A 27432-nucleotide genomic window follows, 5' to 3' on the forward strand; every position below is an offset into this window, starting at 1 on the left:
GGAAAATATTCAGAAATGCAATTAGAATAAGTGTCTTTTCTCCTCACTATTTTTATCTCCCTGCTAAGAACTCAACATGACCACACTGAAGTGAAGAAAAGGAGCAGCATACAACAAAGGAATATAGACATGCTGTGTCACAGCACCCACAAGCTTCTAGAGTGTCAGTCTTCAAAGTACCCTAGAATTTCCTCACAAGCATATTGAATATTAGTAGAGCAGATACTGGTTGGGGGTTCAGATGCTGTCAGTACTGAATAGAGCAACATTTCAGGCATAAAAACAAAACATTGACCTAACTTTTACGTTTATAAATATCGACAAACTATGAGGTGGTTCTTGCACTTCAGATTTTGCTTTGAACAATATATCACCTTGATCACTCTGGTCTTTATCAACCCTGGTAGACCTAGTTTAAAAACCATCTGTTCATTGATTCATAATGGTTAAGGAACAGGAAGATGAATAACAGTCAGTAAAATAACCAGCAGAATCAGAATCAGGCTTATTATCATGGACTCTCACAGAGGGGAGGAGGAGATGGCGGCGCAACACAGCGCGCGCGGCCGCTCCGAAATGATGTTGGTATTTGTTAAGTAGGGGCCGTGCACAATCCTGATTTGATGGAGACAGATGTGAGAAGCACAGAGTAACATCTGGAGAAACTTCTGAAATGCCTGTTTCGCTGCCGTTGCTACTGTGCAATTCAGACTCTCCGGAGGGGAAGGCCCCAAATCCTCGGCTTTGCCTGTTGCCTGTTGCTGGGGCCGGGGTCAAAGTGCTCATCAGAGATGGTGCTTGGTGTTCGGTGTCGGAGGGCTGGTCGGAGGCTCGAAGTTTTCGGACAGACTCAAGAGTCGGCTGTGGTCAGGTGCTTCCAGGGTGCTGCATCGGCAAGTTTGCAGCGCTGGAGGTTCATGGCAGGGAGAGTTTTTTTTCTCCCTTCTACTATCTGCGTGAGATGATGGGACTTTCGAGAGACTTTGAGACTTCTTTTTTACCGTGCCCATGGTCTGTTCTTTATCAAATTACGGTATTAATGTGTTTTTTGTCAGTTTTTTGGTCTTGGTTTGTCTTGTGTTTCTGTGATGTCATTCTGGAGGAACATTGTATCATTTCTTAATGCATGCATTACTAAATGACAATAAAAGAGGACTGCGTGTTCTCATAATCTAATCTAATCATCAACAATGTTATTTTGCGGCAGCAGTATCATGCAAAGCATAAAAATTACTAGAAGTCACAAAAATAGATAAATAGATAGGTAGATAGAAAAATAGAAATAATTAAATAGGCAGATAAATACTTAAAGAGTGCGAATGATAAACAATGAGGTAGTGTTTATGGAGTTCATGCAACGTTCAGAGTAGCTTTATATGGAAATATTGACATAAATTTGAACTCTGCATTAGATACTCTATAATTTGAACTATTAAAACAGAATGTGGATTAATAAAGCATTGTGAAGATATTTAGCATAAAATTATAGTTATTAATGATGGAACACCATAAATTACAGTCTATGTATAAATGCATTATGACAATTTTCAATTGCTTGAGACTAGATTGCAACTATTCAGAAATAATGCAGCAAATAGATTTTATGACTCTTGTGTGGCAGGCACAAACCACAGGCAATGCTCAAATGAAGAGGTCTCTGCTGAGTGATCGACATGAGAAGCTTGCACTGTTTTCATCCATATCTTCACTTTGACAAATAGTGTATTGTTTTTGTACTTCTAAACAACACCCACAATGAATGTGATGTGAGATTATTTTTACCATGTTCAGCAGTGGTGATCTAAGCAATAAGGACGCTCCTATAGTGGATAAACAACACTCTCAGTCATTTTCAGCCTCGCTAAATGCCATTAACACCCTTCAAGAAAACAACAACTGTTTTTTTTAATATATTTTCATTTCCTACATATTTGCAATTAAGCTTTGGCATTTGTAATTTCAGCCATGTTTTTGGGTATCTTCATGTTGTTATGACTGAAATTGCTTTGAGTGATAGAACCATACAGCACAGAAACTGATCATTTTGTCCAAGCATGTTCACGCCAATCTTGATGCCTCTCTTCCATTAGGGCCATATCTCTCCATGCCTTTCTTTCAGGTTCAAGTTTAATTTTTATTCAACCATACATGAATACCCACGAATACAGCCCATTGAAACAGCACTACTCCGAGACCAAGGTGCAAAACACAGTACCTGCAATCATCCACAACAGAAGGCACACATAGCACATATCATCATCGTCGTGGCTATCCCTCGAGGTCGAGGATAATGGTCTTCATTCTGAAGAAGTGGCCCACAGAGTGAAGACGCCTGTGCGTGTATTTGTTTAACGTGTACTTGATGTTGCACTCCAAGAAGCACATGATACTTCACAAATCAACCAATTGATTCCAAAGGCATGGAAACCACAATGGTTGGAGCTGATGGATTTGTTGCAGCCTTCATCCGCCTTCACAGCCGCTGAGTTCGAAGTAACTTCGTCCACCTGTTCCACCATTGAGGTCTTGGTTGGATTGTTCTTTGTCAGGGACCTCACCCTCAACCTTACCACCATGGGTGACCCTACCAGGAGCATAGCTCCAGACGGCATTGCTCTCAGGATCACAGGACCACACAAGTTTCTCCACCACGACAAGGTGACAATCCATGAAGAAGACAGCACATATAAGACAACAGTAAAGTACAGTCACACATCAAACAATTTAGTCCAAGACCCAGAATCCATAAAGGTTCCATGAGTGTTCCGGCAGACTGCAGTCAAACAGCATTCATCTTGTCACAAACAAGAGAAAATCTGCATCGTGAAGGGTTTCAGCCCGAAACGTCGACCGATCCTTTCCACGGATGCTGCTCGACCTGCTGAGTTCCTCCAGTGTGTTGTGAGAGAAAATCTACAGATGCTGGAAATCCAAGCAACACACAAAATGCTGGAGGAACTTAGCAGGCCAGGCAGCCTCCGTCATGCAAACACTAGAAGGCAGCACCAACTCCAGCACAGATGCCACTCCACACTACCTCCACACTCTGGTGGAACGCAGAAACTCTGACATCTCACTCCAGGGTGGCTGCAAACAGGCGACACCACGGCTTGAGGCCTAGATCTCGCTAAAACGGAGGCCATGCAGCTCCCTTACCATTCACCAAAACAAAAAATTAATCAGACTTGCAGTATTCCACATTAACAATGTCCAACAGGGTCCTGCAATCATAAGGACAGTGACTAAGACAATCACTCGCTGTTAGACTGCACACCGTGTTTGTGCACCAATGTTTCTATGATGCAGCTGCTGTTGTAGTGTGATGGACTAGCCTTTACCTTGCTGAGGTCAGACAGCAATTCCCAGACATCCCCTCTGCCCTGCTCCTTGAAGAGGACTCCACTCTGAACCATCAGAAAATTGTCTCCGACACATTCACTGACCTCATCAAAGCTGGAGAACTCCCATCCACTGCCACCAAATTCATAGCTCCCTTTCCTCACACTGCTCAATTCTATCTCCTAGCCAAGATCTACAAACCTGACTGATCCATTGTCTCAGAATGTACTTGCCCCACTGAACTCATGTCCTCATACTTCAACTCTATGCTATCCCCATTGGTTCAGTCCTTTCCCATCTACATCACTGACACTTCTCAACAATCCATCTCCTCAACAACTTTCAATTCCCTGACCCTGATTGTCTCATTTTCACCATGGGTGTCCAGGCCCTATACACTCCTATCCACCATCAAGAAGGCCTTAAAGCTCTCTGCTTCTTTCTCAACAAAAGAACCAACTACTTCCCATGCACCACCACCCTCCTCCGTCCAGCAGATCTGGTCCTCACCCTCAACCATTTCTCCTTCGGCTCCTCCCACTTTCTGCAAACTTAAGGGATTGCCATGGACACTGCTTGGGACCCAGCTATGACTGCCTTTTCGTCGCTATGTGGAACAGTCCATGTTCCAAGCCTTCCCTGGTAATGCTCCATAACTCTTCCTTCGCTACATTGATGACTGCACTGGTGCTGTTTCCTGCACCAATGCTGAGTTCATCAATTTCATCAACTTTGCCTCCAACTTCCACCCTGCCTTTAAATTCACTTGGTACACTTCTGATACCTCCCTCCCCTTTCTCAATCTCTCCATCTCCATCTCTGGAGACAAATTGTCTACCAACGTCATTTATAAACCTACAGATTCCCACGGCTATCTTGACTACACCTCTTCCCACCCTATCTCCTGTAAAAATGAAATTCCCTTTCCTCAGTTTCTTCATCTCCGCCACGTTTGTTCCCAGGATCTGGCTTTCCTTTCCAGGACGTCACCACCCCATGAGCCTCTGCAACTTCTGCCGTCTCCACAGGAATCCTACCACCAAACACATCTTTACCTTTCCCTCGTCCTTTGCTTTCTGCAGGAATCGCTTCCTCCATAATTTCCTTGTCCATTCATCACTCCCCACTAACTTTCCTGCTGGCAGCTATCCTTGCAAGTGACCAATGTGCTACACTTGCCCATTCACCTCCTCCCTCTGCTCTGTTCAGGGTCCAAACAGTACTTCCAAGTGAGGCAGCTCTGCAGACCTGCAAACCTGTTGGGGTCATCTATTGTATCCAGTGCCCCTCTACATTGGCAAAACCCGTCATAAATTGGGATACCACTTTGTCGAGCACTTCTGCTCCCTCTGCCAAAAGCAGAATTTCCCAGTTGCCAATCACTTTAATTCCCATTCCCATTCCCGTTCCGACATGTTGCTCCATGGCCTCCTTTTCTGCAATGATGAGATGACACTTAGGGTAGAGGAGCAACAAATGATGACAACCTGGTGGCATGAACATCGATTTCTCCTTCTGGTAAAAAAAAAATTCCCTCCCCCTCCCCTCTTCTTCTATTCCCCACTCTGGTCTCTTACCTCTTCTCACCTGCCAATCACTTCCCCAAGTGCCCCTCCTTCTTCCTTTTCTCCCATGGTCCACTCTCTTAACAGATTCCTCCCTCTCCAGCCCTTTAACTTTCCCACCATTTGGCTTCACCTATCACCTTCTAGCTATCCTCCTTCCTCTCCCCTCACCTTTTTATTCTGGTGTCTTCCCCCTTTCTCTCCAGTCCTCAAGAAGGTTCTCGGCATGAAACATCGACTGTTTGTTCATTTCCATAGATGCTGCCTGACCCACTGAGTTCCCCCAGCATTTTGTGTGTGTGTGTGTGTGTGTGTGTGTGTGTGTGTGTTGCTTTGAGTCCCGTTTGCTTTAACTTTCTAAGCCAACCAAAAGGGGACATCATCACAGGTCTGACTGAAGTCCAGAACCAACCAAACCACATCACTGTTCTGACTCCTTATTTTCTTGGATACCTGCTCAAAAAATCTCAATCAGAAATGTGCACAAAACCTTGCTGACTCCTTATTAGTCCCTGCCTTTGCAAGTGAATGCAAATCTTGTACCTCAGAATCCTTCTTACCAGGGATAAGACTTACTGGCTTGAACGATATCACCCCTCTGAACAATGGAACATCGTTCACTATCCTCCTGGTCTCCTGGGACCGCATTCACAGTTTACAAAAGCCGCAGACATCTCTGTTGGTCCCAGCAGTCTCCTTTCTTGCTTCCCAAAGAATCTAGGGATAGGTCCCATCAGGCCCTGAGAAGTTGTACACCCTACTGCGCTCTTAACTTTCCAAATCTTCCTCCCCCGACAGAGATATGCTCCAGAATATCAGTGTACCCCTTCCCAACTCTCCAACATCCAAATCCTTCTCACTGGTGAACATAAATGAGAAGTATAAATTTAGGACCCCATTCATAACCACATATAGATTACCCATCTGGTTCCTGAAGGGACCAATTCTTTTTTAGCTATCTTTTGCTTTTTATATACTATTAAAATGTTTTAGGATCTATTTTCCATAACTCTGGTTGCCAACGTTTTTCATCCCCCTTTTTAATTTTAAAATTCTTAATTTCTTTCTTAAATTCTCTCCTTTATCCCCTGTAAAATCGATATCATTTACCTTTACTCAACATGTACTTCTTTCTTTTCCCTGACAGAACCTTCAATATACAGACTTGGTTAACCACAGTTCCCTAATGTGTTTTTCATTAATTCTATTGAATTTCTTTGTTCTACTATGAATGTCTGCAAAAAAAGAGAATCTCAGGGTAATATATGGTGACATATTTGTACTTTGATAATAAATCTATTTTGAACTTTGAACATTGAATAATAGGAAGTTCTGACAATCCTGATTCTACGAGACCAATTAGCCTCTTTCTCTTAAATTCCAGTATAGGTTGAAAACTCTGAAGCTTGCTTCAAGTACCAAGTTTATCCTTAACTGGAAAATACACAATAAGAGCCACTTAATCATTTAACCTGCACAAAGAGCTGAGAATTCTCCTGAGATCTCATTGATTCTCACTGTTCATGTTGTCTTCACTCTTCAGGGAAGATGACAGGTTTATTCACCCAGACTCAATACAACAGGAAGCACTGCAAAATACCAAATGAACACCCGACTTTTAATGCTGTATTTTCCACATATTCTGACTCTGTTAATATATGTCAGATCTCACCCTGCATGCAATCAATACAAGTACTGAGTATTGCTAATCAGGTATATCTGATATTATTAGCACAGGTCCAGCAGGAATATCAAATAAAATCAAGGGTGAGAAAGATAGAATTTTGGACGATGGAGGAGCAGACAGGAAAGTGAAGCTGAGATCAAGATCTAATAAACTATAATGAAATGAGTAGCACAGCTGGCTTGAGACCACAAAATTTACTCCAATTCTTATTTAAGTTCTAATATAAGACTGATTTAGAGTCATAGATTTATCTAGCATGGTAATAGACCCTTTGACCTAATTCATTCATGCCGACTGTGTTGACCAGCGAGCTAATCCCATCTGCCTCTATTGCCCGTGGGCCTCCAAACCCCCTTCTATCCATGAAAAAGGTTCATTTTAATATCAAAGTATGTATGCAGAATACGACTCTGAGATTTGTCTTCTCCACGTAGCTATGAAATACAGAAAACCCATAAAAGTCATTGAAAAAAGAATACCAACCTTCCCCACACAAAAAAGAAAATGGAACAAAACTTGCAAACCCCAAACCCTTCCCCCAACTTCTCCCTTGCACAAGGACTGACACATTGCCCACCCGGAAAACGGCAGCTAAAACATCAAACCCCCAATGCCCTCTCTCACACCACAAAAAACTAACAGATCACCCACACCAACAAGAACATCAGACCCCAAATCCCAACCCTCCCTCACCCAAAAAGCACCATTTCACCCACCAGTCAATCAGCAACAGAAAAGAAAGCGCAGTAAACTGAAGGAGACCAATATAAACTACAGTCCACCTGGGTCTTGGAATCACCTGGGTCTTGGAATCACCTGGGTCTTGGAATTTCAAAAACATCTTCTGTCAGCATCAAGGACAGCGACAGCTCGAACTCACTCCTTCCATGGGGAGTGACCTGTCTTAATCTGTCAACATGAGGTTTCCCAAACTCAGGCCAGATGCAGTCACCCATGGAGAGTGACTTCTAGCCCAACGTGGCCTCCCACGTAGAAAATGACCTCCGCCTGGCGCGACCTCCCGTGAAGAGAGTGACCGCCAACCCTTATTCCTCCACATTCATCTTGATGGCCCCATATGCCGTCTCTGGTCTTCTGCTAAAGATTGCTCGTTGTCGCAGCTCTCTCCTGGAATTTTCTTGTACTTAGCCACAAATTTTTATCTGTTGTTAATGTACCCATCTCAACTACATTTTCGGGCAGATTCCAAATGCAGACCACCTTTTGTGTGAAGAAAAAGTTCTCACCTTTGATACTCATTCCACTTAGATGAGGAAGTGCAAGGGTGGGTTAATAAATTTGCGGATGACACATAGGTTGATATTATAGTGGATAGTGCAGAGGGTTATCATAGGTTCCAACCAGACATTGATATGATGCTGAGCTGAGCTGAGAAGTGCCAAATGGAGTTCAATCCAGGAAAGTGTGAGGTAGATACACTTTGAAAGTTTGAACCTGAAGGAAGAGTGCAGGTTCAATGGCAGGATTCTTAGCAATGTGGAAAAACAGAAGGATCTTTGAATTCACATCCACATATTCCTCAAAATTTCCCTACAGGTTGATAGGATGGTTAAGAAGGCATATGGTAAGTAGGCCTTCATTAGTCAAGGAGTTCAAGAGCCGTGAAGTAATGCTGCAGCTCTGTAACACGGGTAAGGCCACGCTTGGAGTATTCAAGTCTGGTCAGCTCATTATAAGCAGGATGAAGAAGCTTCAGTTCAGAGACTTACCAGGATTCTGCCTGAATTCGAGAGCATGTTTGATGAAGAAAGGTTGAGTGAGCTAGGATATTTCTGTTTGGATCTAATGAAGATGAGAAGTGACTTGTTAGGGGTGATAAGAGATATTGATCGAGTGGACAGACAGGGACAATTTCCTAGAGTGGAAATGACTAATACGAAGGGGCAACATTTTAAAGTTATTAGAAAAAGTGTAGGAGGGATGTCAGAGGTAGGTTTTTTTTTTACACAGAGAGTGGTGGGTGCTTGGAACATGCTGCCAAGGGTGGTGGCAGAGACAGATACATCAGGGACGTTTAAAAGACTCTTAGATCAGCACATGGATGAAAGAAAAATGGAGGGCTATGTGGGAGGGAAGGATTAGATTGACCTGAGGGTAAATTAGAAGTTTGTCATAACCTCATGGGCTGAGGAGCCTGTACTGTACAGTAATGTTCTACGTTGTACATAAACCTCTGTTGAAGGGTCGCATCAAGGGTCTTAAACCTGGCGAAGGGTCTCATCCTGAAACAGCTACTGTTCACTTCCCCTATAGACGCTGCCTGACCAGCTGAGTTCTCCCAGCATTTTGCGTGTGTTGCTTAAATCTGTGCTCTCTAGTGTTTTAGTACACCTACCGGGAAAAAAAAGACCATGTACTTTAGCTTTGTCTGTGCTTCTCATGATCTTATCTGGTCACCTCTCAGTCTCCTATTCTTAGTCTAACCAACCTCTTCTTACAACTCAAGCAACACCCTGTTAAATCTTTTCTTGCACTCGTTCTAGGTTAATAACATCTTTCCTATAATAGAGAAACCAAAACTGTACACAATTCTCCAAGTGTGGCCTCATCAATGTCTTATATAACTACAACATAATTCTCCAACTTCTACACTCAGTGCCCTGACTGCTAAAAGCTAGCATGCCGTAAGCCTTATTAACCACCGTATCTGTCTGTGATACCACATTCAGTGAGCTATGTGCTTGCACTCCAGGTCCATCTGTTCCATAGCACACCCCAGGGCCATACCATTCACTGTATAAGTCCCACCCTGGTTTGTTCTCCCAAAATGCAATACATCACATTTATCTGGATTGAAAGTGATTTGCCAGTCTTCAGCCCACATGATTAAGCTGATCTAATTCCCGTTATTTGTCATAACTTTCTACAACACCATTTTAGCATCATTCACAAACATACTGACTATGCCTTGTACGTTCATGTCCTAATCATAATTACAAATAACAAGGATCCAGCACCAACTCTGTAGCATACCACTATTCACTGGCCTCCAGTGTGAGAAACAAAGTTAGGATTTGTGAAAGAACAGTCCAGATTAACAAAGTTCTAAAATACACCTAAGTCCAATTTTTTTAGACATGGGACTTAAAAAGCCACCAGTCTCAAAGCACTGAATCAATTTATTTATAGCTATTATTTAATATCATGATAGTAAATCATAAATTTGTCTTAAAAGCTTTGTTTTTTAACTACCAGAAAATCAAACATTTAGGATTTAGTGAATATTCTCAAGAAATGCAAGACAAATAAATTCTAGTAAGAAAATAATTATTCACATGATGATGGAATTTTATTCATAAATATATTCATTTTGCATTGCTTTAGCTCATTTTGATTAATAGTTCATAGCAATTGCACAGTGCTTAAGAGGCTGCAATTTGTTATATCGCTCCAAAGCATATTAGCTTTGGAAGAGAATATTAATTCAATTAGAACAATCCATATGATCAATTTCCTCATGACAAGAACCTATACTTCCAGAAAATTAGTTAGTGTAAGGATACTCATGAGGAAAATCAATTTTATCATCAAATTTTCAGCTCACATATAATGTAATTAATTCTGGTTAAATAGCTGTCCACTTGAAAACAGGAAGATAAAGCCAAGGAGGTTCAAGCCAGCTGAATCCCCGTAAGTACATTGATTTGAGCCAAGGCTACAATCATGTTAGTACAGTGCAGAATTGTACCATGAATCACAGTAAAAATTATACCTAGTGCAATACTGACCCAAAAATACCAAGTTCCAAAGTCAATCTGTAACCTGTTCTGAATCAGTTGGCCTCCATGGTAGGATTGATATAGTTGTTTCGGCACATTAGGACAAGACAGTTTCAACTATTCAGAATCAGAAGCAGAATTAGTTTTAGTGTGACTGACATACAGTAAGTACTGAAATTTGTTGTTTTGTGGCAGCAGTGTATTTCAAAACATAATTATGAAGAGCTATAAATTACAATAAGTACATATATAAAAAAATAAGTTAAGTAATTAGTGCAAAAAGAGAGGAAAAAATAATGAGGTCATTCATGTATATGGTTTCATTGTCCTTTCGGAAATCTGATGGCAGAGGAAAAGAAGCAGTTCCTGAAATGTTGAGTGTGTGTCTTCAGGCTCCTGTACCTCCTCCTTGTTGGTAGCAATGAGAATAGGGCATGTCCTGGGTGTTGGGGTCCTTAACGATGGATGCCATATTTTGGAAGCATTGCCTTTTGAAGGTGTCCTCAATGCTGAGGAGGCTAATGCCCGTGACGGAGCTGGCTGAGATTACAACGTTCTACAACTTCTTCTGATCCTGTGCAATGGTCCCTCCATAGCAACCAGTTAGAAAGCTCTCCACAATGCAGCTATAAAATTTTGAGAGAGTCTTTGGTGACATACCAAGTCTCCTCAGACTGCTAATGAAATAAAGCCGCTGTCCTGTCTTCTTTGTAATTGCATCAGTACGTTGGGCTCAAAATAAATCTTCAGACATGTTCACACCCAGGAACTTGAAACTGCTCGCCCTTTCTACTGCTGATCCTTCGATGAGGACTGATGTGTGTTCCCTCCACTTCCCCTTCCTGAAGTCCATGATCAATTCCATAGTCTTACTGACATTGAGCGTAAGGTTGTTGTTGTGACACCATTCAAACAGCTGATCTATCTCACTCCTGTATGTCTCCTCATCACCATCTTAAATTCTGCCAACAATAGTTGTGTCATCGGCAAAATTATAGATGGCAGTGGAGCTGTGCCTAGCCACATAGTCATTCTCGAGGTGCACCAGTGTTGATGGTCAGCGAGGAGGAGATGTTGTTTCCCATCCTCACCGCATGAGGTAGTCAAGAATCCAGTTGCAGTTCCACTAAATGTTTGACCTTTATCACTACTGGTATCTCTTTTGTGTTTTCTGACTGAGGACAAGATAAGTCTCAATTCAAATCTCTTCAAAATAAATATCAATTATCATTCCCATAATGTTTAATCAACTGTAAGACATCACACAACATACAATTAGTATTCATATACACTGGCACAGAACTCCTGCTTCCTTTTGCATAGTCTGGGTGGAATTGGCTGAATCACCACAAAATTTTAGGGAACTAAAAGGTTGTGGCAATCTACTTTATCAAGACTCCTCGTGATTTGGTAAATCTCTAAAGTGTCATCCGTCAGGCTCCTATGTTATACAGTATGTCCCAGCCCATCCAGCCTTTCCTTATAAACAAATCTCTCCAGTCCTGGGAAACCTTGTAAATTTTTCCTGTACTATTTTCAGCTTAATGGTATCCTTCTGAAACCAGCATAAAACAATAAAGTGTCTCTGTGTCCAGAATATTATGTTTCTCCTTACACAGATGCTGCCAGGCATACAGTGTGTTTCCAAAATTTCTTGTTTTGTTTTGGATTTCCAGGTTTTTGATTTTCCTTGAGCTTTAAACCACTCCATCATGTGTATCTGACCTGATTGCAACTCATGTTTATTAGCTCTGTTCTAAAACATTTGTAATGAAAACAATCTGCTTAAAACATTTAAATTTCCAATCATTTTAATTAAATCTATATGCACACACAGGAATGCTTTTGTGGAACGTCTGTCGTTATACCAGAGCTAGAAGGAACCCTATATGTAAGAGAAGATGGAAAAAAATCATGGAAGCGGCGGTACTTTCTTCTGCGTGCATCTGGGATTTATTATGTTCCTAAAGGAAAAACTAAGGTTAGGAAATGTAAAAATCTGCTTTTACTAAATTAAGAATCCTGAATGTTAAAGTCAAGAAAAGATTCCCAACGAAAGCCCACATGGCATGAAATCTATTAATAAGGAGCATCAGAAGTGTTTGCACTCCTCCTAGTGGCAGTAACATATCAAGTAGCCAGCCAAATTTATCTATTAATCTACCAGGGAAATTCAGTGAAATTATGTTGATGATGAGTTCTCTCTTCAGTATTTCCATGACTTTGCAAATAGATTCTAAAAGATTTGAATTTTCCAACAGACGTCTTGTGATCTGGTTTGTTTCATCCAATTTGAGAATGTCAATATTTACTACGGAATGAATTATAAAGCAAAATACAAAGCACCGACTGACCATTGCTTTGTACTAAAGGTAAATCATGCTAACTCTACTTAATATATTACAGTCTTCTGTTTCTATTTTCTTAAGAATTAAGTATGAAATTCAACTGTGCTTTTAAGTTAGGACAGAGTGTATAGAATCACCTCATATTTATACCACCATTTTGAATATTTCTTCATTGGAATTTGGAAGAATGTTCCATTCTCCAGCATTCTTCATCTCTAAGTGACACAATCCAGAAACAATGAATAGATTGCTTCAGATTCAAATTTACTTAAATTTTTGCACATGTATTCACAAAGTCCCAACTTCTAGAACCCTTAAGTAGCAATCCCTTACTGGAATATTCTGAATCTGAATCAGGTTTAATATCACCAGCGTGTGTCGTGAAATTTGTTAACTTTGCAGTAGCGGTACAATGTAATATGTAATAATATTGGAAACAAAACAGTGAATTATAGTAAGTATATATATAACATAATTAAATTAAATGAGTAGTTCAAAAACAGAAATATAAACAAGTAGTAAGGTGATGTTCATGGGTTCAATCCCCATTCAGATGGGAAGAAGCTGTTCCTGAATCACAGAGTGTGTGCCTTTAGGCTTCTGTACCTCCTTCCTGATGGTAACAATGAGAAGAGACCATGTCCTGAGTGGTGGAGGTCCTTAATGATGGAAGTCGCTAGTGCCCATGATTGAGCTGACTAATTTTACAACTTTCTGCAGCTTACTTCAATCCTGTGCAGTAGCCCTCCCCCCCATAGCAGACAGTGACGCAGCCAGTCAGAATGGTCTCCATGGTACATCTGTAGAAACTAGCAAGTGTTTTAGGTGGCCCACCAAATCTTCTGAAACTCCTAATGAAGTAAATATTGCAAGTTATTGTTATTGTATTTTAAGTTTCTGTGCTACATCATCTGGAATGCAGTGCGTAAAGCAGTGATTGATCTTCTGCTTATTGGCTCAGCTACATATTTATTTCAATTCTTTATCTTTTAAGTCAATACCTTTTGAATTGCATTCCTTTAGAGACCCATACCATCAATCCAGCTACTTGCAGTGTCACATCCTACTTCAGTTACACAACAAAATGAAAAAGTCTTTGTACTAGTTATTGCAGTACTCACTGCAAGGTGACTTTGCAGTTCAGTGATGATGTCATCAGGATGTAGGACAGTAAATTATTTGTTTGCTTGATTTCTAGCAAAATTTATAACACATAGAGGCCTTTTTGTTGTAAGAGTCTACAGAGATATTAAATCTTCCACCTCGTTTATTACAGAAGAAATATCATATACGATTAGTTATCCAGAATGGATTCTGTTCAAATATCTATGGATCTAAAATATGAGGAAAGAGTAAAATCAATATTTTCATATTATTTTTGAAAGTGAAAATATATAAGGGCATCAAACTGAGGGACGAAGACACAGGGAGAGGTTCAACAGGCTAGAACATTACTTGGAGCGTAGGAGACTGATAGATTATATTACAGTGGTGTACAAAATCATGAGAGGCATAGATAGGGTAAAAACAGTCAGCCTTTTCCCCAGGGGTGGGGAATCAGGCACTAAAAAACAATTGTTTACGGAGAGAGGGGAAGATTTAATCGGAACTTGAGGGGCAAATGTTGATATGCATGTTGAATGGTGGTATTAGTGAGGAAGTGGTTGGGGAATTTGCACAGGTACATGGATTGGAAAGGTTTAGAAGGTTATAGGGAAATGAATCCAGCTTTGGGGGGACATCTTGGAGCGAATGACTAGTTAGCCTGCTATATGACTATGAATTCTATGAACATTATAAAAAGGAATGTTACTATAAAAAGAAATGCAATCCAATTGTTACTTAATTTCCCTTATTTTCAGGAGAGGGATAGAACACTTGATGAGTACAGTTTTAACAATACCCAAGATGTTCATTGCCATCGACGGCCTACTGGATGAACACTCTATCTACCATCCAAACCGTTCATTGCCTAGCCACCGTGAATGTAGAGTACTTTGCGCTCCAATTTTATTTTTATTTATTTGGATAAATAACAAAATAAATAAGTTGCGCTGCATGAACTTGCCTAGGTTATCAATAATATCTCCCAAACCTGCAGCCACTACCACACAGAAGGAGAAGCGCAGCAGTTGCATGGGAGGGAGGGGATCACCATTCCAATTGTACACCACCCCGAGCTGGAAATATTCTCAATGAAGTTTTTTCATCATTGCAGGGTATATATTCTGGCAGAGTGAGAGATATTATTGTTGTGCAAGTAGGAATCTGACAGCTCAAACATCTGGATTAATGCCACGAATCTGTTTAAAGAGAATGTGAAACATTGAGCAAAATTAATAGAAGAAATTATTGAAATAAACCGATAGCAAGCGCAACATTGCAGGAGTACTTTCATCAAGACTGTAGTACTTCAAGAAGTTAGTTCACCATCATCTTCTGAAGCACATTTAGTGATTGCAAATAAATGCTGGTTTTGGAAGTATCATCTTATGCCTTAAATTAATTTTAAAGCTGTGTGCCCTTTACCCCAAACAAAGTTCTGCAGTGCTGAATAGCTGACTTCTAAATTACAACTGAGCAAATCTCATGTTCATCCAACAGCTGAACTTTGTCCACCCAATAGGTTTTGTTTCTATTTTGCTTTTGACTTTAGTTCTTCCAAATTTGGCAAGGCTTTTTTCATGGGTTAAATGCATTGCACTTACATCAGATTATCCTAACACCCAAACAGAAATGCAAATATTGATTGTACTTTATTTTTAGAAGATCAGAAATTGGCTCTGATTTTGATGATCAATATCATTTGTTAGCACCCCCAGATACAGAAGGACTCACAATACATTAAGTATCTGTGCTGCGATAATGCTTGGACTCTACAACAGTGGGTAACCGGGATACGAATAGGCAAGGTGAGTGAAAACAGAAATGTTGGATCTCTTAATAAAATGCAGCAATGAAAACTGAAACATAAGATTTCTTCTGGCAGTCTGTATTCCACAGTAATAGTGAAATTGGTCAGCATCCATCAGGAAATATATCTCTGAAACATTTTCCCTTGTTTTGTTGTTTGTTAATCATACTTTAAAGATTTATTTTTCTTCTCTATTACTTACTACATTTTACCCTGTTCCCTCACTAAAAACACAGCTGAGATCTGCCAAGCAGCTGTAAGCCCTGTTTGAGCCAATATTTATACTCCTGGTATCCTAATATTTAAATATCACATAAAACATTAAATACACAAGAGGGATGGATGAACCAAATAATTTCTTCCATGTTGTCAGTGTCTTTCCCGACATCAAATTTGGGTGAATAAAACTGAACATTGGAAAATCAATCCACCATAGAACATAAATAAGATCAGCGGTAAACAATACTGTACCGCAAAGCTGCTCTGCCATTAGGTAAGGTTTTGGCTGATTTGACGTCTGACCTCAGCCTTTCTTGCTCAGTGCATTTTCCCTGCATTATATAACTGAACACTTTGTTTTAGAACTACTTATTATCTTTTTTTTAATAGTCTTCTATTTTGATATACAGTTAATTGGGACACATCAGGACCAGTATATGTTGGCCCTATTAACATCTACCCCAATTAGCCAAAGTTTCATGGAAATAGGTAAAAAGGTACAAAAAAGACGAACTACCATTAAACTAAGAAACAGATTATGTACTTAAATGAAATACCCAACAAATTAGAAAACTGCAGTACTATAAAGCTATGTATTAGCTCCTAATTGTTTACAAAGGAGCAATTCATCCAATATATGTATGCTGCCATGCTCCTTCAATTGACTGTTAATGAACAAAACCAGCGCAGACACCTAGTGCAAGATAGTGGACAGCCAAATGCAGGCTATTTTCTCGATTTGGTTTTGTTCTTTAAGAGCTGTCCCAAGTAAGCGCCTGCCCCAATTAACTGGATTCCACTGTATATGAATCTATCAGCCCTTACTTGGAGACCAGTAATTCTAACCACAGAATAAAAACAAATGCTGTAGATATTGCTCGGCTAGGATCCATTTGCCTTAACTAATCAAAAATGGGCACACCTCCAATCAAAGATTAATGTTAGTTTGTTATGAATGTCAGATTACTGGCTGAAGGAGTAAATCCTGCCAATTTAGCACCTATATTAGTAATTAAATATCTATATTAGTAATTAAACATAGTTTGCTGCTAGTAAGTAAGGATATCATACTGTTCCATTGTTGTCTACTCTACTCTATTCCATACAGTGTTCTAAAAATAGAGATATATAATGTTTTTAAAGTGGATACAACATCAAACGTAGCAACACTTGAGAATGTATCTTTTGTTAGCAAGGCCATGGAGGATAATGAGTTCTCTTTTCTATATTTAGTACAATAAGACATTGTATGACAATTACAAAGTGGCATTACAACGGGCTGGCCTGGCATCCCGATGGGCGAATTTATCAAACACAGAGTCTGTCAATACCACCACCACCAATCCAGGTATGCAAAAGTTTTTAATACCTTCCGGACTTCTAATATCCATGCATTATTATTGAGGAAACCAATGTATTCTCTCAGTTCATTTGGCACTTCTGTTAATTTTGGGAAACATAGAAAAAATTTGCCTCTTTTTCATCATCAGCTTCCAACCACCAAGTACATAATCATTCTCTCTTCAGGCTAGCTGCAGCTTACATTTGTATAGAACTTTGTACATCCTTAAATAATTCATTGCCAATAGTTTTTAATTAGAACATTACAGCACAGTAGAGGTCCTTTGATACATGATGTTGTGCCAACCCTTCATCAATCTAACTCTTCATTCCTATATAACCTTCCTTTTTCTACTATTCATGTTTCTTAAATGCCCCTATTGTATCTGCCTCTATCCCTATCACTGGCAGGTCACTCACCACTCTGTGCAAAATAAATTACCTCTGACACCCACCCTGTACTTCTCTCCAATCACCTTAAAATGGTGTCATCTCATATTAGTAATTTCTGCCCCCCTAGGGAAAAGCTCTCTGGTTGTCCATTTGATCTATGCCTCATATCATCTTGTACATCTCTGAGAATTGTTTTTGCATTTCATAAGCAAGTAAAGCAAAACCCCAAATGTGTCATGACTAAACAGTTAAGTAAATATCTAGATTAAACTCCAACAAAAGCAAATTCGCAGGCTCTGATCTCAATGCCTATTCCAAAAAGACCATTAAAAAGTGCCATTTTGAACACTGGTATTATGTGAGAGAATATTCATGGTATGGCAACATTATCATTTAAAATTGTGTATATAACTTTGGCTTCAGTTCTACATCTGATCCAAAATGCTGAGGAAGCTGTAAGCAGCCAACTTGGAATCTTGGAGTAAGACATGAACCCATAAACTGGAAATTTAAAAAGCAATTAAATAATTTAGTTAGTGTTCTCAGCTAATTGTCTTTTAAAACCATTTTTAATATTTGCTGCAAATCACTATTTCCTGTTAAGTTCTTCCATGCTGAAAATATTCCCAATGACTTTTGTTAGAATTAACTTTAATTTTTCTCTGCATCCATTGGTATCATACGTAACTCTTTGTATAATTCATTCAGTCATCTTTGTCAGTTTTAATTCATAATATTGAAGACTGTCACTAATTCACCTCTTTTACAAAACAGAAAAGATTGACTCAGGTCTCAAATCAGTAGCATTTGCAATTTGGATTTTTTTGCTTTCAAGGTTAAATGTGAAAGAATATATTCCATAAAATGACTACTGACTGTTAGGACAAAGCCTTGACAAGAGAATAAAAGCCAGAACATAAGAAAAAAAAATCTCTCATCATCTTATGTGAACAGGTGGGTTAGTAAATTTGCAGATAATACCAAGATTAGTGGAGTTGTGGATAGTACAGAAGACTGGCAAAGAATACAGTGTGGTATAGATCAGTTGCAGATATAGCAGATGGAGTTTAACCCAGATAAATGTCAGGTGTTGCACCTTGGTAGGGCAAATGCAGAAAGACAGTACACAGTTAAGGGCAAGATGCTTAACAGTGTTCTGAGCAAAGAGATCTTGGGATCCAAGTTCATAGCTCCCTTAAAGTGGCTACACAGGTCAATAAGGTGATTAAGAAGGCTTATGGAATGCATGCTTTTATTAGTCAAGGCATTGAATTCAAAAGTCAGGAGGTTCTGTTGCAACTTTATAAAACTCAGGTTTAGACCACATCTGGATTATTGTGTACAGTTCTGGTCACCTCACTATAGGAAGGATGGTGAGGCTTTGGAGATGGTGCAAAAAAGGTTTACCAGGATGCTGCCTGGTTCAGAGGGCATGTGATAACACAAGAGGCTGGATAAACTTGGGTTGTTTTCTCTGTAGCGTTGGAGGCTGAGGGGAGATCTGATATAGATTTACACAATTATGAGAGGCATAGATACACTGGACAGAGGGTATCTTTTTCCTAGAGTTGAAATGTCTAATACCAGAGGGTATGTCTTGAAGATGAGAGTGGGTAGGTTCAAGGGAGATGTGAGGGTTAAGTCTTTTACTCAGAGAGATCTGGATTCCTCGAATGCACTGCCAAGTATGGTGTTAGAAGCAAATACATTAAAGGCTTTTAAGAGGCATTTGAATGGGCACATGGATGTAAGGAAGATAGAGGGATATGGACATGGTGTAGGAAGGAGAGATTAGTGTTTGGGTGTTTTTGATTTGCTTTTTAGTTGGTGCGGCACAACATTGTGGGCCGAATGGCCTGTTCCTGTGTTGTACTCTTCTCTGTTCTATCTTGCAAGAAAACTCAGAAACAACACAATGTTGGATCAATGTTTTTTTTCAAATACAACAGGTGTCTAGTTTTGTATTAGTAGCATTGATGAAAGAATAGTTAATATTGTACTATTGTCACTAATATTGTAAAATCTAAAATCTAGTTATATTCAAAAAATTGTACCTAAATCTTTCCAGTTTCTTCTTGCTCCTTGTTAGAGGCACAAAGTAAAAAAAAAAGGTTATTGATAAAAAGAGCTTTCCATCCTCCTGCTTCATATTGTAGGCCAGGCAGGTCTCCTACCACCTCAATCATTAAAAATGAGGACTAGAAGTATAATGAATTAGAAGGAACAAAGTTGACAAAGGAGATTTTTCACTGTGGCAATGGATTAGGATACCAAGGGATGCTGTGAAAAATTAAACTCAGTTCTAACAAAAATCATGGGGCACATTTTCAGCTTGGAAGAATTTAGCAAGGAACAGATAATGGAGCAAGTGTTCATCAGAACTAATAATTTCAGAGAGACCATATAAAATAATGTCCTCATTCCAAGGACATTACATTTACTTTTCCATTCTATGTAGGCAAAAGCTTTCTCTCCTCAGAAAACATTAACTGGCTGCTGCCAGGCTGGCCCAATGGCTTTCAAAGGCCAAGAGTCAGGAGATGTCCATGAAGACACTACTGGAAGTCTTAAAGCAAACTTACTTACTTCTTTTACAATCCATCTACCTCCTGGAACATAGAAATTTGGAATTTAGCAAAAGAGGCATATTCGATCTGTGAGTGCTCCATTTCTGTCACATTTTAAAATTAAGATAAATAATGCACTAACTTTCTTTTACACTGTGCTTTGTATATTTATGTTTAAAATTTTCTTTTGAGCTAATGAAGGTGCAATTATGTTTAGCATCTAATGTCCTTGAGTTCATTCGTCTGTCATTCACTAATTCCCAATAATTATTTTTTTTCCACGTTATCATCAAGCTGCTCCTCAAGCAAACGGACACGCAGGGCGAGCCCAGCAATCAATGAATCCACCTCGAGCCCGGTATAATGAAGAGGTATGCAAAGACAAAATCTAGGGGAAAATGATAGAATTATTTTTGTGAAATTCTAGCTGACTAGTGAATGAGTAGATTTTCCCTAAAAGTTTCATTATGTTGTTATCAACATTACAAACATTATCTTGGCAAAAATGGTGCTGCAAAGAGGACCTGCAAAGTTCAAGGTATTTTTGTTATTAAAGTATATATACAGTATGTCACCATATAAAATCCTGAAATACATTTTCTTGCGGGCATATTCAATCAATCCAATGATCATAATAGAATCAATGAAAGACTGCACCAACAGGGTGGACAAGGATCCTACATCTTCTGATCCTCTGTCATCTCTCCTTAAGGATTTGATTTCAGTTTTTATCAAAAAAGCTACCCACCCCCTTTGCCTTCCTTCCTGTCCTTTTGATTCAATGTGTTTCCTTGGGTGTTAAGCTCCCAACTATGATCTTCTTTCAGCCAAACACAGTAATGCCCACAACATCATACCTACCAAAACTGCCTACAAGAACATCTACTTGATTCCATATATTGTGTGCATTCAAGTATAACACCTTCAATCCTGTATCCATCACCCATCTTGGTTTTGTAACCATGTTACACTGCAACTCATCTCACTGACTGCAATTCTGTCCTCTCATCTGCAGGTCCTTCCTGACAATCTCACTGCACACTACATCAAGTTGTTAACAAACTGTCACATCCCCAGCCCTATCACTTTGTTTCCCAACCAATTTCCATGCCAAGTTAGTTCAAACTTTCCACAACAGATCTAGCAAACCTGACCGCAAGGATATTGGTCCCCCTTGGGTTCAGGTGTAACCCATCCCTTTTGTACAGGTCATGACTTCCCCAGAATAGATTCCAATGGTCCAGAAATCTGACGTTCCTGAACCTAGTGGTGTGATGCCCGACACTCCTAGACCTTTTTCCTGATGGCAATGGCAAGAGCTTTCATTTGAGTTGCAAGGGTGAAGATATGGATGAAGATTTGGTGCATATAATTGTTGCAAGGAATCTGCAGGTTAGCTCCAAAGTTATGCAAGCAGCACAAAGGATATGGCTTGAACGTCCATGAGAATGCTACTTCAATTAAAGCAAGCAACTTGCATTAATCTTTGTTTTGAGCAGGTGATGGGAGTATAAGTCTCTGGGACCTGATGAGACCATACTGTTGAATGTAGTGCCCTAACATTGAGCAGAGTATGATCATTAACTCTCCTCCACTTCTCATCCTCCACATAAAAAGAAAGCCTTACCAGTGAGATCAAAGACATGGGGAATATCTTTGAGCATTCCAGGACAGGATTCAAAGGCAGTCTCACTAACGACATTGCATTTCATAGCATGAGGTCACCTGTGCATTGCAAGTTTACTGACCACACTAGCCCATGTATACAGTATACGTGTGTCATAGGCAGAGAGGACCATAGCATAATTTACCAGAGGTAAATAAGCAAATTTGCAGATGACACAAAGCTGGGTGGCAGTGTGAAATGTGGGGAGGATTTTATGAGAATGCAGGGTGACTTGGACAGGTTGGATGAGTGGGCAGATGTATGGCAGATGCAGTTTAATGTGGATAAATGTGAGGTTATCCACTTTGGTGGCAAGAACAGGAAGGCAGATTACTATCTGAATGGTGTCAAGTTAGGAAAGGGGAAGTACAATGAGATCTGGGTGTCCTTGTTCATCAGTCACTGAAAGTAAGCATACCAGTACAGAAGGCAATGAAGAAAGCTAATGGCATGTTGGCCTTCATGACAAGGGGAGTTGAGTATAGGAGCAAAGAGGTCCTTCTGCAGTTGTACACGGCCCTGGTGAGACCCCACCTGGAGTATTGTGTGCAGTTTTGGTCTCCAAATTTGAGGAAGGACATTCTTGCTATGGAGGGAGTGCAGCATAGGTTCACTGGGTTAATTCCAGGGATGGTGGGAATGTCATATGTTGAAAGATTGGAGCGACTGGGCTTGTATACACTGGAAGTTAGATGAGAGGGGATCTGATTGAAACATATAAGATCATTAAGGGATTGGACACACTAGAGGCAGGAAACATGTTCCCGATGTTGGGGGAGTCCAGAACCAGAGGCCACAGTTTAAGAATAAGGGGTAGACCATTTAGAACAAAGTTGAGGAAAAACTTTTTCACCCAGAGAGTTGTGGATCTGTGGAATGCTCTGCCTTAGAAGGCAGTGGAGGCCAATTCTCTGGATTCTTTCAAGGAAGAGTTAGATAGAGCTCTTAAAGATAGCGGAGTCAAGGGATATGGGGAGAAGGCAGGAACGGGGTACTGATTGTGGATGATCAGCCATGATCACAGTGAATGGCGGTGTTAGCTCAAAGGGCCAAATGGCCTACTCCTGCACCTATTATCTATTGTCTATTGTAGTGACTATTTATAGCAATTGTTTTTTTCTTTCTCTAAAAATTTAAAAGTTAAACATGTTAAAAGCAGCCAACATCTGATGTTTGTCCTGTCTCATGGAACTTCCTGTTTACAACCATCCCACAGGTCAGTCCATGAGTGAGACCAAGCTACACATCTCAATATCCAGTCTTATACTGCTTTGCTAGTTTATAACGAAGAGAGCTTTTTCAACAGTGTAAATACCTCCACAGTTTCTAAAAATTAAGAAGTATGCTGAAGCAAGTTAATTAACCTTTCACAGTAATTAGAACAAAAGTAAAAAGAAAGCAAACCACATACCTTTGCTTAACTTTCCCACACATTCAAATGAACGTAGCCATGGCTGATATAAGCTAAGGAATCAGATACAAACTGCATCAAACATTCCCCAGCAGCAGATCAGGAAAAAGGATGCATTGGCATCTGACCACCAACAGGCTTGTGATTTCCATGGACAGGCACAGAAGTCAGGAGCATAAAGACCCACGGAATGGACTTCTCCAGCAGTTCTCTTCCAAGCTGTCAGCAAATGTTAATATGTATTTTAGCCCAGTGACGTCAACAATGGAATTATTAAATCTTTCTTTAATAAGCTAGGTTGGCTGAGATGTCATGTTGAAGTTGTGTAAGACATTGGTGAGGCCTAATTTGGAGTAATGTGTACAGTTTTGGTCATCTTCCTGCAGGAAAGATGCAAATAAGATTGAAAGAGTACAGAGAAAATTTACAAGGATGTTGCTGGACAGGAGGACCTGAGTTATAAGGAAAGATTGAATAGGTTGGAACTTTATTCCCTAGAAAGTAGAAGATTGAGTGGAGATTTGATAGAGATATGCAAAATTATGAGGGGTATAAATAGTGTCATTGCAAATGGGCTTTTTTCCCCCCACTGAGTTTGGGTGAAAGGTGGAATGTGTTGGGGAAACATGAAGGGAATTTTTTTACTCTGAGCATGGTGAGAGTGTGGAATAAACTGCCAATGCAAGTGGTGGATGTGATTTCGATTTCAACGTTTAAGAGAAGTTTGGATAGGTACATGTATAGGAGGGGTATGGAGGGCTGTGGTCCAGGTGTAGATCGATAGGGCGAGACAGTTTAAATGTTTCAGCACAGTCTGAAGGGCCAGTTTCTGCACTGTCATTTTCTATGACTCTATGCATACAATGAATACTGGTGAAGCGTCTTATGCAGTGGTTCACAACCGTTTTTATGCCATGGACCAAGCAAGGTTGAGAATCACTAACAGTTTCTCAGACTGTTAGACTTCACAATTAATTAGTTTCCATTGAGCATAATATATCAAGGAGTGCTATCCATAAAAGCAATTCCTTCCTTCATCTAAGTGGGAATGTATAAATTAAATCCATTTGATTTCTGAAAAAAATTACCTTTCACATAAACCATGCCATTTTTTTATTGGTAGCTAATCTGAAATTCAGTTGCACCTTACAAACAAATGTTAGGTAAATTGCGTACATTTTGCAAGATTCTACCCAGATATCCTTGTCGGCCTGATGCATAAAATCAAGAATATGAAGTTAGATTTTGTATATTAAGATCAAAATAGCATTGTAGATCAGTAACCAGAAGATACCGAGTTAAGATAAACCGCAAAAGGTCTAAAAGAAGATGAGTATCTTTGCTCCTTAGTTAGTGTGCATGTTTGCAAGTGTCAGAGATCTATATTTTACTCCCTTGCTTTGCAGCTGAAATACAAGTCACACGCAGAGAAAATTAAGGCCAGAAGTAGCTCTGAGAATCATAGAATTTTATAGAGTAAAAAGCAATATTTCGCCCATGGTTCTGAGGCAGCTCCTTAAAATAGATACTCAATTAGAATCCCATTTTATTATTTCCCCTTTGTCCTGAGAAGATTTCCTTTCTAAGCAAACAGCTAGTTTCTATCTGATAGGTACAGTTGAATCTGCTTTCATGCAGTGTGTTCCTGAGCAGATAAACCCATTAGATTAAAAATAAATTACTTCTCTTCTTCTGGTTCTTCTCTACGTTATATCAACTCCATGTACTCTGGTTACCACAATAAGGTGCAAGGCCACAATGAGGTACCATTCAATATATATTCAATAAACATAACTATGAGATACAAACTGCCTGGTGTTATTGGCCTTTAGACTTTGGTATTTTTTTGTCCAATGGGAGGAGGCCGAAGAGAGAACGTCTGGGGTGGGTTGAGTATGTTGGCTTCTTTACTGAGGCAATGAGAAGTGTAAGCAGAATACATAGGCAGGAGGCTTCTTTTGTATGTTGTGCTGTATCCACAATTCTGTGCAGTTTCTAGTAGCTCCCAGGCAGTGCTGTTTGCTTGATTAGGAAAACATCTATAGTTCAATGAGTGCTCTGTGCGTGGCTCAGAAAATAACATTTATTTTCCATTTTAAGGAGAAGACAACCAAAGATATTGACACCTTCCTCCCACCACCGCCTGCTCAAGTAATGTATCAAGAGCCAACCAATTTTGAAGATGAGGAGCTCCCACCTCCTCCACCTCCAAGCTTTGAACTTCCTCCCCCACCTGTCCAAAGTCCTGGACCCGCAACAGTGCCAGCTAAGCCAAAGTTCTTCTCAGGACCTCCTCCAATACCTGGCCAGCATTTTCCATCCGCTGCACCATCAGCAGCACCGCCTCCAACCTTAATCAAGCGGAAGAATTCAGCCACGAGAAATCAACCAAAAACAAATGCCCTCTTTGTGGATTTACCACCACCCCCACCAGATCCAGAGAACTTTACAGAGCCACCACCTGATTTTCTGCCTCCGCCTCCTCCTTGCGTTAACAGCTCTTCAGGTGGAGGACCACCACCACCACCTCCTCCTCCTCCTCCATCTCTAACCAACACTGCTCCCAAAATAGTCATCCCGCCAAAGAGGAGTGAGAATCCTAGACCTCTTCCTGCACCAGACAAGCCAGATCTTATGTCAGATCTCATGAAAGTCCTACAGAAGAAAAGAGCTGCACAGAATGAATAAGTACAATCAGTTTCAGATCAAGGCTTTGTGTCCATACTCGACCATTTACTAAAATGTTTTACATAATACTTTAAGGGAGGGAACTGAAATTCCATCAGATGATAAATATGATATGGTAAGGCTCCCTTTTCAAATCCACTAATTGATTTAGCTAAACTCAAAATGGCCCAGTGTTGAAGCAGTATGATTGAAATTGTTGTTGATATGTGATCTGTAGTTTAGAAATATGTGACACATGAAGGACTTGCACATCTAAAGAATTTAACTTGGGTGTATTCAAATTATTATTGCTTATCCGCTATGATTTGTGGTCAAACAGCTCACAGAGTACTGTACACCCAAGCTCATACAATGAAGAATGCGTGTTGGTACCTTTATTAAAAGGACTTCACAAACCCACCAAATACATTCTTCTTTAGTTTTAATATACCAGAATAAAGAAATTGATTAACCTGGTAAAAATGACTCTCTACTACAGATTTTAATCTCACTCAATTTCATGCCTTTCTGGTTAACATAAAGGTCTGTTGAAAATCAGAAGTTGGTGTTTGTAAAACTCAACTATGATGTTGGGGGCACAGAGAGATGAAGCAATGTTCAGTACTGGTTGACACCTGCATACTTAGGTTAGGCCTGCACTGTTTCATTATTGCCCAATGTATTATTGTGTAAGTTGAACCATAGGGAGGAAAATGTAACCTTGAATTTGACTAACACAACCAGCCCCACCATTTTGTTTGTGATTATTGTGCATAAACTCTTATTCATTGTAAATTTCTATTTACATCAGTGCCTGCTATAAATGTGACATGATGTGTCTTTTCTTTAAACTAAACAGAACTATATAATGTTTCTGTTCTATTGTTATTAAAATCATATAAAAATAATAATATGGCTGTCTAATGTGCTACACACCCCAGAGAGGATTTTGAATATTATTTTCATCTATCTTTGAGAATCATTTCCCAACACCAAGAATTTCATTTCTTCACATGTAGCAGTTGCTATTGAAGTGAGGGATATGGCCAATAAAGGGTAATATTTATGATATTACAATATGTTAATATATGAAAAGTAATTCTTACATGATTGTCTGACAAGCTGAGGCTACAATAATCCTTGAATGCTCTTTATTTCAATGTCGGAAAGCATGGCCTTGGTATCTGAGTAGTTTTACGACTGAGATCAAAATGGTGGTGACTTATACTCTTCCGGGGTTTCAACATACTATCTCAGTGAAATCAATGATGTCAGATGAAATTTGCACTTTGTGCAGCCAAATTCATTTTTCAAAGAAAAAGCAGCCCTGAAAATTCATAGCACCTGCAGCCCCTACTCCTGACAAGAGTTTGTGCAGTTAGTGAGGAACACATTCACATTAAGCCTATTAGTGACCAAATCAATATGGGAGTATCTCCCAACCTGCAAATGAAAACACTGTAATTCTCTCTTCATTCATCCTTCCTACCTGAGGTCCTCTGAGCAAGGTCACATATCCATTTCTTCATATATGCATCTTCAGATAGTCTAAGCCACTTATTCTTAAATGGGGCT

General features: G+C 39.7%; 1 protein-coding gene across 1 annotated transcript in view; it reads left to right on the forward strand.

Moving 5' to 3' along the window:
- Nucleotides 1–26893, forward strand: part of apbb1ip (amyloid beta (A4) precursor protein-binding, family B, member 1 interacting protein) — a 139757-nt gene extending 112864 nt beyond the window's left edge. The window contains exons 9-14 of the mRNA XM_072253863.1: nucleotides 12169–12312; nucleotides 12593–12703; nucleotides 15493–15591; nucleotides 17046–17160; nucleotides 20408–20484; nucleotides 25291–26893. Of these exons, the coding sequence (XP_072109964.1) occupies nucleotides 12169–12312; nucleotides 12593–12703; nucleotides 15493–15591; nucleotides 17046–17160; nucleotides 20408–20484; nucleotides 25291–25878 (1134 nt within the window). The 3' untranslated portion in view covers nucleotides 25879–26893. The remainder of the gene's footprint in view (nucleotides 1–12168; nucleotides 12313–12592; nucleotides 12704–15492; nucleotides 15592–17045; nucleotides 17161–20407; nucleotides 20485–25290) is intronic.
- Nucleotides 26894–27432: the final 539 nt, after the last annotated feature.

Source organism: Mobula birostris, chromosome 3 (assembly GCF_030028105.1).
Source record: "Mobula birostris isolate sMobBir1 chromosome 3, sMobBir1.hap1, whole genome shotgun sequence".
Lineage (NCBI taxonomy): Eukaryota > Metazoa > Chordata > Chondrichthyes > Myliobatiformes > Myliobatidae > Mobula > Mobula birostris.